Genomic DNA, 13,299 nt, shown 5'->3' with positions numbered 1-13,299 from the left:
GAGAATGACATGCTGCATTCTGTTATCTAGGAACTCTTCAATCCAATCACACAATTGGTCTGATAGTCCATATGCTCTTACTTTGTTCATTAAACGACTGTGGAGAACTGTATCAAACGCCTTGTGGAAGTCAAGAAACACGGCATCTACCTGGGAACCCGTGTCTAGGCCCTCTGAGTCTCGTGAAAGAATAGTGCGAGCTGGGTTCACACGTTACATAATTCTACAACTGATCGACGTTAGAGATAAAGGTATATAGTTCTGCACATCTGTTTGACGTCCCTTCTTGAAAACGGGGATGACTTGTGCTCTTTTCCAATCCTTTGGAACGCTACGCTCTTCTACAGACCTACAGTACACCGCTGCAAGAAGGGGGGCAAGTTCCTTCGCATACTCTGTGTAAAATCGAACTGGTATCCCATCAGGTCCAGTGGCCTTTCCTCTTTTGAATGATTTTAATTGTTTCTCTATCCCTCTGTCCTCTATTTCGCTATCTACCATTTTGTCATCTGTACGACAATCTACAGAAGGAACTACAGTGCAGTCTTCCTCTGTGAAACAGCTTTGAAAAAAGACATTTAGTATTTCGGCCTTTAGTCTGTCATCCTCTGTTTCAGTACCATTTTGGTCAGAGTGTCTGGACATTTTGTTTCGATCCACCTATCGCTTTGACATAAGACCAAAATTTCTTAGGATTTACTGCCAAATCAGCACACAGAACTTTACTTTTCAATTCATTGAACGCCTCTCGCATAGCCCTCCTCACACTACATTTCGCTTCGTGTAATTTTTGTTTGTCTGCAAGGCTTTGGCTATGTTTATGTTTGCTGTGAAGTTCCCTTTGCTTCCGCAGCAGTTTTCTAACTCGGTTGTTGTACCATGGTGGCTCTTTTCCATCTCTTACGATCTTGCTTGGCACATACTCATCTAATGCATATTGTACGATGGTTTTGAACTTTGTCCACTGATCCTCAACACTATCTGTACTTGAGACAAAACTTTTGTGTTGAGCCATCAGGTACTCTGTAATCTGCTTTTTGTCACATTTGCTAAACAGAAAAATCTTCCTACCTTTTTTAATATTTCTATTTACGGTTGGAAACATCGATGCAGCAACTGCTTCATGAGCACTGATTCCTTGTTCTGCATTAACTGTTTCAAATAGTTCGGGGCTGTTTGTCACCAGAAGGTCTAATATGTTATCGCCACAAGTCGGTTCTCTGTTTAACTGCTCAAGATAGTTTTCAGATAAAGCACTTTAAAAAACTTCACTGGATTCTTTGTTCCTGCCACCCGTTATGAACGTTTGAGTCTCCCAGTCTATATCCAGCAAATTAAAATCTCTACCCAGAACTATAACATGGTGGAGAAATCTACCTGAAATATTTTCCAAATTATCCTTCAGGTGCTCAGCCACAACAGCTGCTGAGCCAGGGGGCCTGTAGAGACATCCAATTACCATGTCTGAGCCTGCTTTAACCGTGACCTTCACCCAAATCATTTCACAATTCGGATCTCCATCAATTTCCTTCGATACTATTGCACTTCTTATCGCTATAAACACGCCTCCCCCTTAACTGTCCAGCCTGTCTCTGCGGTACACATTCCAATCTGAGTTTAGGATTTCCATTACTGTTTACGTCTGGTTTCAGCCAACTTTCTGTCCCTAGTACTATATGGGCATTGTGACCGTTTATTAATGAGAGCAGTTCTGGTAACCTTCTATAGATGCTCCAGCAGTTTACTATTAGCACACTAATATTGTTATTCCCTGTTGCATTTTGCCTACTCCTATCTTGCCACGTCTCAGGAGGCGTCTTGTTGAGCCTAGGGAGGGAATTCTCTAACCTAAACAATCCAAATGTGCACTCCACACGTACTCCGCTACCCTTGTAGCTGCTTCCGGCGTGTAGTGCACGCCTGACCTATTCAGGGGGACCCTACATTTCTCAACCCGGTAGCAGAGGTCGAGAAATTTGCACCCCAGATCTCCGCAGAATCATCTGAGCATCTGGTTTAAGCCTTCTACTCGGCTACAAACCAGAGGACCGCGATTGGTTCTGGGAACGATACTACAAATAGTTTGCTCAGATTCCACCCCGCGAGCAAGGATTTCTGCCTTCACCAATTCCTCCAACTGCCTGTACGAACTGAGGATGACCTCTGAACCCAGACGGCAGGAGTCATTGGTGCCGACATGAGCAACAATTTGCAGTCGGGTGCACCCAGTGCTCTCTATCGCCACCGGCAGGGCCTCCTCCACATCTCGGATGAGACCCCCCCCCCCCCCCAGGCAAGCAGACAGAGTGAACATTGGCCTTCTTCCCCCACCTTTCCGCTATTTCCTTAAGGGGCTTCATCACCCGCCTAACGTTGCAGCCAACTACTTTTCACACAGCTGGAAAGTTTTCATTAATTAAAATGTTGCCAGTTTATTACAATGAATCATACGTACTAACATATGCAAGCCATTCTCTGACTAGTTTCCCCAAGGATAACAACTTAACTATGATACCTAAAAAAAGTCTAACAACTACTAGCACTGAGTCAAATTTCATACAAGAAGGAAACAAGATTATGTCTTTTGAATCTTCCAGAAACATTAATCCAAACTCAATTCTCAGTATTGTAGTCTTAATACTTCTATTAATTTTTCTTGTGTCTCTAAGCATGTGTGTGTTATTTTAAAACCTCAGCACCAACCCTTATTTTGTGTCTGAATGAAATAACCATTTCAATGTATTCTGATGCTACAACTAGTGCAACAGACTCATGATCCTAGGTGGGCCATTAAGATCTTGCATGGTGCTGAGTACAGCCCACCTGAAACCATTAATTTCATATTCACATGACAGTCATGGGGTCCATATCTATGTTAGCAGCAATATATTGGAACGATAACACACAGTTTCGAGTGGCCATGATCCTGCCACTGTCAAATTCATACATGTGCTGGTAGATTTTTCTGTTTTTCACATGACACACAACAATACCCTTTCACAAACACCCAACATTCAAATGTGATTTTTAAATGAGAAACTCTCCATGGAACTTTTCCATACATATGGAATGTATTTTATGCCAGTTTGTTGTTTAGCCATCAGTACAAAATATATACAAGCTACAATCTTGCATTGTTACTGTTAATGTGAATGGTAACACCAGCCTGCATTCTGATAAACATTACACAGGAGTTGACTTGAAAGATATTCCACACCCATGTTATTCACATGATCTTGTGTCCTCAGATTCTCACCTTTTCCAGTTGCGGAATCGAAAAGTTACCCCAGCACTGGTGGTGATGGTTGTTGTTCTTGTTGTTGTTGTTGTTGGTGGTGGTGGTGGTGGTGGTGGTGGTGTTTGTTGTTGTGGTTGTTGTTGTTGCTGCTGTTGCGGTCTTTAGTCCAGAGACTGGTTTGAGGAAGATCTCCATGCTACTATGTCCTGTGCAAGCCTCTTCATCTCCAAGTAACTACTGCAACCTACATCCTTTTGAATCTGCTTAGTGTATTCATCTCTTAGGTTTCCCTCTACAATTTTTACCCTCCACACTTCCCTCCAGTACTAAATTGGTGATCTCTTGATGCCTCAGAATGTGTCCTACCAATCGAACTCTTCTTCTAGTCAAGTTGTGCCACAAATTATTGTCCACGTTTCACTTCCATACATGGCAACACTCCATACAAATACTTTCACAAAATACTTCCTGACAGTTAAATTAATATTAGATGTTAACAAATTTCTCTTCTCCAGAAATGCTTTCCTTGCCATAGCCAGTCTACATCTTATATCCTCTCTACTTCGACAATAATCAGTTATTTTGCTCCTCAAATAGCAGAGCTCATCTACTACTTCAAGTGTCTCACTCTGTTAATGGCTATAAGCACCACTGTAAAAACACAAATTATGTTCCTGGCAACAAATGCTGTTCCTGACCAGCAGGATATGAAACAACATATCCTGTCCTACACATGGTTTTAGAGCTGTCAGTGTAAATTATGATAGCACCATGCTACTTCTGAAGAACTGAGAGGAACACAGGTCGAAAGACCATGGAGACAACTCAAAATTTAGATCCTTGAAATAGATCAGCCCTAATTCATGGTATGGGTACTAACCAAAGGAGGGTGCGTGGGAAAGTATGGGGAGGGAGCACATTCTAAAGGGATTAGGTTGAGATCCTTTAAGAAATCCAACCAAAGGGCAGGTGCCATGGAGTCAATGTCCCTTGTTTGCAAGAAGAATTTTATAAACGGGATGATAAGGAAATTGTCAGATGGTAACTGCATAAGTAAGCCAGAGCTGGTTCTGTCGAAACTGAAGAGGGAAGTTCCCACTCTGGCTATGAGACTGTCTATGGGACTAGGCTGTGCAGCACCATTGGCCAGTCTTACTCCACAATGATGGGCTGGGTCCAACAATTTTAATGCTGACCGTGTTGCTAAGCCATGAACCTGGCAACCCTCAGGACGAGACCCAAGGTCCAGTAAATATGGAGGAGGTTAGGGTGATCTGTACACCAAGATGTGTCGACAAGGAAGCAAGGAGTGGTAAACTTTTACATACTGCTAGTCTTTAATTAACATATATGGATAGCCATGTCAGCTTTTTATCAAAGAGGAGTTCCAAAATTCAAGACTGTACAAAACTGTCAAAGCACTGAGTATTTGAGTAGAGGTCTGGGTCAGGACAGACCTTGGTACCATGACAGAAATGCATTACTCACATTTTAGCAGGAGAGAATTCGAAGCCATGGGAAACCTTCTAAGTGGAGACCTTTCAGAGGCCACCTTGCAGCTGATGTTCAGCCAAGGCTACATACTGGGAACTATGACAAATGCAAAAGTTGTCGACATACAGCATGGAGAAACCAGAGGTCCAATGGAGGTTATTGGCCCACTGATTGCAAGAGGAAGAGCATGACACTCAGCACGGAGGCCTGCAAGATACCATTCTCAATCAATGTGAATCCGAGTGATGTACAACCTTAGGACAAAAACAACTGGTGGGATGAAAATGATGAATAAAAATAGATAAGGAGCACCACAAGTCCCAGTCATGGTGTGCAAGTAAAATGCGATGGTGTCAAGTGGTGGTGCATGCCTAATGTAGGTCAAAAAAGGTTGCAATGAAGTGTTGGCATTTAGAAAACTGCCTGATGGATTGCTGTCTCCAACCTACTCTGACAGTTGGTTGTGAACCATACTAGAAATCACACTAATGGGGAGACAAATGGAACTGTGATTGAAAAGCAGCATAATCATTAGGCTACCATTCTTTCAAGCAGTTTGCAGAGCACATTGGTGAGGCTAATTAGTTGGTAGCAGTCTATGAACATTGGGTTTCTGCCTGGTTTAAAGATTGGGACAATGATACTATCTCGTGTAGTGAAGGGAAAAGATCTTCAAGCAAAATATTGTTGAGGAGCCTAAGAAGATACAGTAATATCAGGTGAGGAGGCAAGAGAATGAAGTAGTTTACAGTCAGTGAAAGATTCATTATGTAATATTGCATGGTGGGGTGTAAAGAACAGGGGGATATCTTCAACTTATCTTTTATACATTCAAAACGTTGCCACATAATAAGAGGTGAGGTGTTTGGCAAGAACCAAAACATCAGTAAATATGCTGCCATGAAGGAGGTGACCCAGGACATTTGTTGGTCTTTGGTCGTCGAGTAGTCTAAGGAGACTGACCCACACAAGGAATGAAGATGTATCCCTTTCCAAGAAGGAGACATATCACTCCCAGAATTCCTTGTTACTGCATTTCATCATATAGCAAGCCTTCGTCCACCGATGCTGCCCAGTGATGATGATGATGCTTGAGATGTTGCAGTGTCCTCTGGCAATCCTGACTAGCTGTTGGATTGACTTTGGTCCACTATGGCACCAGCAAGCTGAGTTTGCACAAGTGATGATTTCTAAATACATGCTGATTTGAAGACAGAAACTTTTTTGTCTCAAGGAAATTTATTATATTCTAATTTACAATATACTCAATAATCCTGCAGCTAACCAAAGTTAAGGATATTGGTCTGTGATTTACGGGCCTGTTCTTTTACCCTCCTTATATATAGGAGTCATCTGCACTTTTTTCCAGTTGCTTAGGGCTTTGCACTGGGTGACAAATTCACGATAAATGCAAGGTGTCAACGCCAAAGAGTGCTCTATGTAAAATCAAACTGAGGCGCCACCCATGCATTTGACTTATTTGTTTTCAACACTTTTTAAGTTGCTGCTCAACACCAGGTATGCCTATTTCTATGTCCTCATATCCTCCATGTGGAAGTCAGTCTGATGTGTTCAACTGTTGATGCTATTAAAAAAAAGCAACTTATATTCATATCCTCCTGTCAGAAGACATACTGTTGCAAGTGTTTCACAAAGTCATCAGACATTATGTTGTAAAAATGTGTATGTTTACCCAAGTGCAGAAGCATGTGGAATAAAGAAAGGCACCTGTCCTGGACAAAGATGGTCTGCATGGTTTTGTAAGGGCTGAGGAGAAAACCTATGGGTGAGAAAGAAAAATGTTCAGTATCTATATTGAGCCAACATGAGGTCCCATACACGCAACAGTCCTACCATCAAGTCACCACAGCAATTTAATACATGCCACACCCACCACACTGGAAAGGACCTTTTGCTACCTCATCACATATTTGGCAACAACGTAGGAGAGACAGACAGGATCAAAGATTCACAGAAAACTGGGGTCTGTGAGTAGCTGAAAACTGTTGAACTCGTGTACAGAATAATTGCACAACTACCTTGCAAATTGCACTAGACAAATGACAATTCTTAACTAATGTTTGTGGGGTGTTTAATGAGTGATCTAATATGTATTAGGAAAATGCATTATAAATTAAGTAACTGAATTGTTAAGTTGAAAAAGTGATTGATGATTCTATCTGGAATAAAAAGTCTTGGTTGTCATGACAAATGTGATACATTTCTTTGTTACTGGCAAAGAACTTGTTTTTAGTAAAAATATGATCTGCCTGCAATTTGATCAATACTGCTTAACATTACATACTTATAGCTATTTGTTCCCTCAATTAATAAAAAAAGATTACGTTCCTATCATACTCTTGGTTACTCAGAATCAAATGTTGCTCTGCCATCTTAATTACTCATCACTGCTTGTAGCAATATTTGCTTCCACGTAGTTACATAGTTTTACCCCCACAATTCCAATTTTTTCATATCTGAAAAAAATTCTGACAAAGTTACACTTGTAGAATATCTATAAAATAAAAACAGTGAATTCTGAAAGAAGAAAATATCAGCAGCAACAGCAAAAACCACTGCCATCTCCTTCAGTGTTAGCACTATATACGAATTACATACTGCATTCACAATGTAAATAGACATTTAATTGCACAATCACTCAGTAATTACTTACTTTCAGTCGGTTGATCATAGCTTCTTCAGCATCCATTGACTGACTCTGCTGATGTATTAATCTTTTGGCTAACATCCTTGAATAAAATTTCTGGAAGACATCTTTATCATCAATGTACTTAAATATTGTTATGGACTGTGCTAGGCGATCATCTATTTCTGTGTCTGACATCCCTTTTGCTGACTTTCTCAATAGAGAGTCACAGTATTTTGCTAGCTGAAATACAAGAAAAGCAATATAACTATTGAAAGCTCTACCATATATTTCACTGCAATTTATCTGCAGTGAAATGCCAGCACATACACAAACACACAGCAGAATATGCCTATGTCCAGAAGCTGTAAGGATAATGGAACAAGCAAAATAGTGAGGACTTCCATAAAAGCAGGTAGAGAACTGGAGATTAAATGCCCAGATTTGTCCACACTGTGAAATACAGATCACCATTCACCTTCAACAAGAACATTAAGACTTAGATAACCAGGTTATGATCCAGAGAGACATTAGAAGCAAACACAGCACGGTATATGCCAGAGAAGTAACAAAAATGTTTAGAATCAGCAAATCTAAAAATAGGATCAACACAGAATGGCTGAAAGCAAATTGGGCTCTAATGAGAACCACATAGAAAACAATGGTCAGTTTTAAATTATATTAATTATAATCATTTGACAAAGGAGGGAGGGGAAAGTAGATAAGAAGAATAGGGGAAAATCATCATTTGAATACTCGACTGGCCAACTTTGAAAAAATGAGTGTATACAAACAAGAGTAATGAAATTAGAGACAGCTGATACGTTTGAGACACCTGTCATCACAATGAATGGAATAGATTGGTGTGCCATGTGACAGGGGTGTCATCAGACACTGCACTGGTCACCAGTGTGAAGTTGTGTACCAGATAGGCACAATGCCTAATATCAGCGCATTTTATAATGGCCAGATTGTGTATCTCAAAGCACAACACACTCCAATTCTGAGGTTGCTGCTGTGAACAACACCAGAGTTAACTTCTGTGGGCAACATGTTGACAACTGCAGTTACCTTCTACTGCAATCCATCAATTCACTCACCAATTCAATGCTAGAAAATAACAGCTAGTGAAAAGCCATGACATCCAGAACTACTACCATGGATTACTACAGCAAATATATTACACACTTATGTGAATGCTGATTTCGCATATTATCCCGACACACCTGAGATCAGTAGCTCCTTCCCTTCCCTTCTGTTTCCTTTCTCCACCTTTGATTTACATAATATCTCACATACATTCATCTGCTCACACTGTCATAGTGCACAGAGATTAGCATGGAAGCAGGAACACTGGCAGTGGACACTATCAGCATGAAGAGAGATCACCTGAACTGAAGAGTCTCACCACATTTTGTTGCATCCTAAGGCACAATACAGATGCAACAAATGTCACCCAAGGGAATATTTCTTGTTTGCCAACAGGGCAGCATTCAGGCAGTAATGCAGCAAATGTCACCCAAGGGAATACTTCTTGTTTGCCAACAGGGCAGCATTCAGGCAGTAGTCGAGGCAATTTGTGCAGATTTGGTGGGTGATATTTACACGGGATGAAATGGCACACCTAATACTCCTGTCATTGTCACACACACCACTGTCATTGTCTCACACACCAGTAAATGTCACTGCAACCTAATGTTGGATCATGTGCATTTGTTTGTTCTACTACAATGCTCTGCAGGTAAACCATACCTCCAACACGATGTTACGCCACATGATTAGTCCCAGATTGACCTAGAATGGGTTGAGGAACAGGCTACAGACATGAGGATGCTTTTGGCTGAGAGAATGTTGAAATTAACAACCTGGCTCCCATTCATGGTAACCTGAATGAGTGAGTCCATGCCATGGCCCCAAAAGCATCCCCAAAACACCACAGAACCACATCTGGTCATCTTGCTGGACCATCAACGCACTTTTCAAGAGGCAAAATCATGACATGTACGACCACACTACAAGCCTCCACCCAGCTGCTATCAGCTGTCAGTGTTGTTTCACCTACAGCTTTATGTATCACTGTAAGGAATGGCCTCTTGTGAAGGACCCAGCTGAAAATGCCCACTGCATGCAGGGTCCCACTGCAACATTCACTTGTAAACTGCTGAGAAGTTTTATTAGCAGCAGTAATTCCTGTTAAACTTGAGACTGTCACTAACAAAATGTGACACGTCTCTGGCCCTCGGCAGGATGTTTTTATCACTGCAGTTCTTGCACCATATTACAAGGATGTGGATAGTACACGATTCCTTGTACAAACATTGGATAGTCCGCATTGATGCACCAACAAATCTGGCAACTTCATTCACGGTATGGTCATGCGCATGTCCAAACACAATAGCCTCTTTCCACCATTCTGTCACATCTCCGTGTCAACCAACATTACTGCACTGACTTCACACAACTGACCACCACATACACATGACTACCATGACATATATCAGCAGTAGGGTCATTCCATGTCAGTTCAACCAGGGGCTACAGCTCATAGTCTCAGATTTGACTGAAATTCAGTACACTAATTTTACCATGTGTGGAACACTCGTGTACAAAGTATTAGTTTCCCCTGCCAATTAGTTCCAGAATTATGACTTGTGAAAGAAGGTGGCATGACCCGGAAATTGCAACCCGCATCTGGCAATCTATCTTCAGACCCAACTTCAGGTCTTAATAACTTAGGAACTATTCCACACAGTCCAGTGAAATTTTTACAGCCCAGTAACATCCATTTAGAGAACACACTCCAAGAATCAAAACACCAACAACATATTTCTGAGGGAAAATAAAAAATGTAATACGTTAAAAGGTACATATTGTAGGTGCCCTCTATGCCAAATATAATTCACTCAAAAAGGATATAATTTTTTGTAGTAAGCTTAATGTGGCCTAAACACACACAGACCTCATCATCATGCCCCTATCAGTCATACAAACAGAGTAACATGCGCACGAAATTACAAAAATTTGAAAAATTACCTGAAAAACCTGGATTTTCGAAGTGTGGTAGCACAAAAGGGACAAGTGGTGTCCAAGCTAAATTTCACACACTGCATAAGTAGACCATAATGATATATATCTCAAAATTTCAGCATGTTATTGCAAGACATTTGTGTACAATGGAAGTCGACAGATGTACCTGGTGATGTGGCCACTGTTCCACAACACAATTTTGTAAAAACATATCATAAACTGTTCTGCCTCTTCTTATCATCTCCCACAACTGGTTAATCACTAAGCAACAACATATAGACAGATTAACACAACCTATCATTAATGTTTACTGCACTGTAACTGCTAAAAACCAGTCAATTGTGCTTCGAACAGAAGTTCTCCCACACTTTAGCTAGTGTACTCTGTACATTGAGTGGTAAATTGTAGTGTCTTCCTGACACTGTGGTAGGAACTGGAACTGTCATAAGAATATGTTCAAAAGGAATCCAACATCTGTCTGCCAAATGTGGCCAATGAAATTATCTTGCTGGTGCCATGAAGTTCACAAATACATCACTTTCTGCTTCACAGCACTCTGCAACACATCCTAAGTACCATTTGTCATCATAAACAGCAATAACATAGCAACCTGGTTGCATGTTGCTGCATTTGCTTCTGAATCCTGAGTCAGACACACTGTGAAGACACATGTTGTGCATGAACCTATAGTTATAACCAGACAGTCTGCTCATCTGCACATTGTCAGAGTCCGCTGGAGAGAAGTGATGATGGCTCCTTGTGCCTGCAACAGTTTTAAAGTGTTCTAGTCCGCTTTTTAGCAACTCTTCGACTGATTTCACCTCATCTTTTGAAACACAGAATGACTGTATGTCAGAGATATTTTTCTGTACCCAGGTAAATAATTGAAGCGGTGTTAGAATGTGACCTTCTGTAGGGTGCTACAGACTAGCTCATCGCTTAATGGTAGCACCAATATCATCACATACATTTTTACCATGACTTGTTGCGAAAAAATTCCATCCTGTGTGAATCTGAAAATCATGGTAATGGATGCGTAAATTTTTGAGATTTTTACAGTTTTTGTACTGACTAGCTTCACCATCACTGAAGTATTTCGCAAAATGTATGTGAGGCACCTTGTTTTTCACATATGCCATAACAGTGCAAATGTGGGCATGAACTGCAATGGCATCATGAATTAAACAGTCACTAAAAATGCACAGGTTCATGACAGACACATCACCTGATTCGCCTCTATAGTAAATTGCAAATGGTTGGAGAGTTGCTTGACTGTTGTCCCTATATCCTTGGATGGCATCTTGAACTATAAATGCATAATTTTCAGAAAACTCTAGTATTACTATATTTTCATCTTATTTCAAATTATCCTTACAAAACTGGAGATAAGCCAATTGAGCTGTTGCTGTGAAACTGTGTGGTCAGTTTGTCTGTTTTTTGACAACACATTTCAACAAAATCTTCCACTGTACTTTGCTTTGTTTCAAGACTTGTGCGATCCATGTGTGTCCACTGATTATAAACAGAAACAAGTTCATCGTCATCCATAAGGAGTTCACCATACAGTTTGTTATTCAGGTGTTCTGCAAGATTTGCCTTACCAGGACACTTTTCACACCTGTGCATCATGCACTGGTAGGAAATGATGTCACACACTAGCAGCTTCATTGCAGCTTTGTAATCTAGACCAGAATCCTTTATAGAGGAAACATCAGATTAGCATTTTGATGGGTCTCACATACACAAACATTGTGTGTGCCCCTTGCACTTACAGGCACAACCAATTTTGGCCGAAGATTGAAAAAAGATGATAAACCTACTTTGGTATTGGGATACTTTTCCTTGAATTCTATATATAGTTCTGATATGTTACATAGCAACAGTCTTTTTTGCATCTGTACAAGTACATTTCCCATTTTCACTGTTACATAGTCTTTTTTTCCAGGCATTATTCGGCTGTAGTCATTATTTTCATAAAACTCCGACACTAGAACTCAATTGCTCACCCTGAGCTTGCTGAAGTTGTGGAAGCACTCCTTGGGTTGCTTTTATTTTCCTAGCTTGCTTTACCTTATATGTAGAAACATTGATTTCCTTTGCAGGGTAAGAATAGCTATTTTTTTCTGGTGTGTGGATATGGCACATTTTTCTTTCAAATCGTGCACAATTTGTCCAAATCAGAGCATTTCTTGCATGATTTCTGCTCCTTTGTGCCATTAGTGTGTCAACTATTTTGTGTTTTAATTCCATTTGAGCTTCTTGTAGTTTTCTTTTACCACAGCTGGGCCAGTCTCTTTTCCCAACTTTGTGCGTCTTCATGGGAGACAAACAAAGAGCAGTCACTGAAGTATTTAACTGCTCATCCGCTGTGGTTGTAGGTGCCTGATCCTCTTTAACTGTCACGTAAATTATCAGAATATTCTTCACTTTTTAGCAGTGTAACACAACTGGAACATAAATTTGGCCTGGTTTCATGTTAAGTCCCATGCACTGATTCACTTTCAACATTGATTTTATACCAATTTCTCTGAGGCTACACTTCACTGTCTTCTTATAAATCTAAAATGGATCAAAACAACTTCTTTGTAAGAAAGAATACTTATCCAGAAACACTTTCATATGATGATAACAAACACTAAAGTTTCCTGGAACTGTACTTCTTATGCCCACAGGGTGTATCCCAGACCTCCATAGCAACAAATCTTGGTCTGATTCATCCAGATCATACAGTACAAAGCGAATGCCACATTTTGTTCCATATGTTGTTTTATGACATTCAGATGCTTCTGCTTTACCAATACTGCAACTTGTTTGAACAAAAGCACCACTAGCACACTCTTCTGCCTCCATACTGACTTTCCACAACAGTAATGACCAGTCTGAACTAGAATCT

At 40.5% G+C, this 13,299-nt stretch overlaps 1 protein-coding gene across 2 annotated transcripts in view; it reads right to left on the bottom strand.

Annotated features, from left to right (window-relative positions):
- LOC126298761 (cullin-2) overlaps positions 1-13,299 on the bottom strand; it is a 168,831-nt gene that overhangs the window by 95,553 nt on the left and 59,979 nt on the right. For both annotated transcript variants that reach the window (XM_049990209.1, XM_049990212.1), the window contains exon 9: positions 7,407-7,622. In XM_049990209.1, the coding sequence (XP_049846166.1) occupies positions 7,407-7,622 (216 nt within the window). The remainder of the gene's footprint in view (positions 1-7,406; positions 7,623-13,299) is intronic.

This window comes from Schistocerca gregaria, chromosome X, assembly GCF_023897955.1.
Source record: "Schistocerca gregaria isolate iqSchGreg1 chromosome X, iqSchGreg1.2, whole genome shotgun sequence".
In the NCBI taxonomy this organism is placed as follows: domain Eukaryota; kingdom Metazoa; phylum Arthropoda; class Insecta; order Orthoptera; family Acrididae; genus Schistocerca; species Schistocerca gregaria.
Note: the sequence above shows the minus strand (reverse complement) of the source record. Positions and strands in the feature narration are given on the sequence as shown.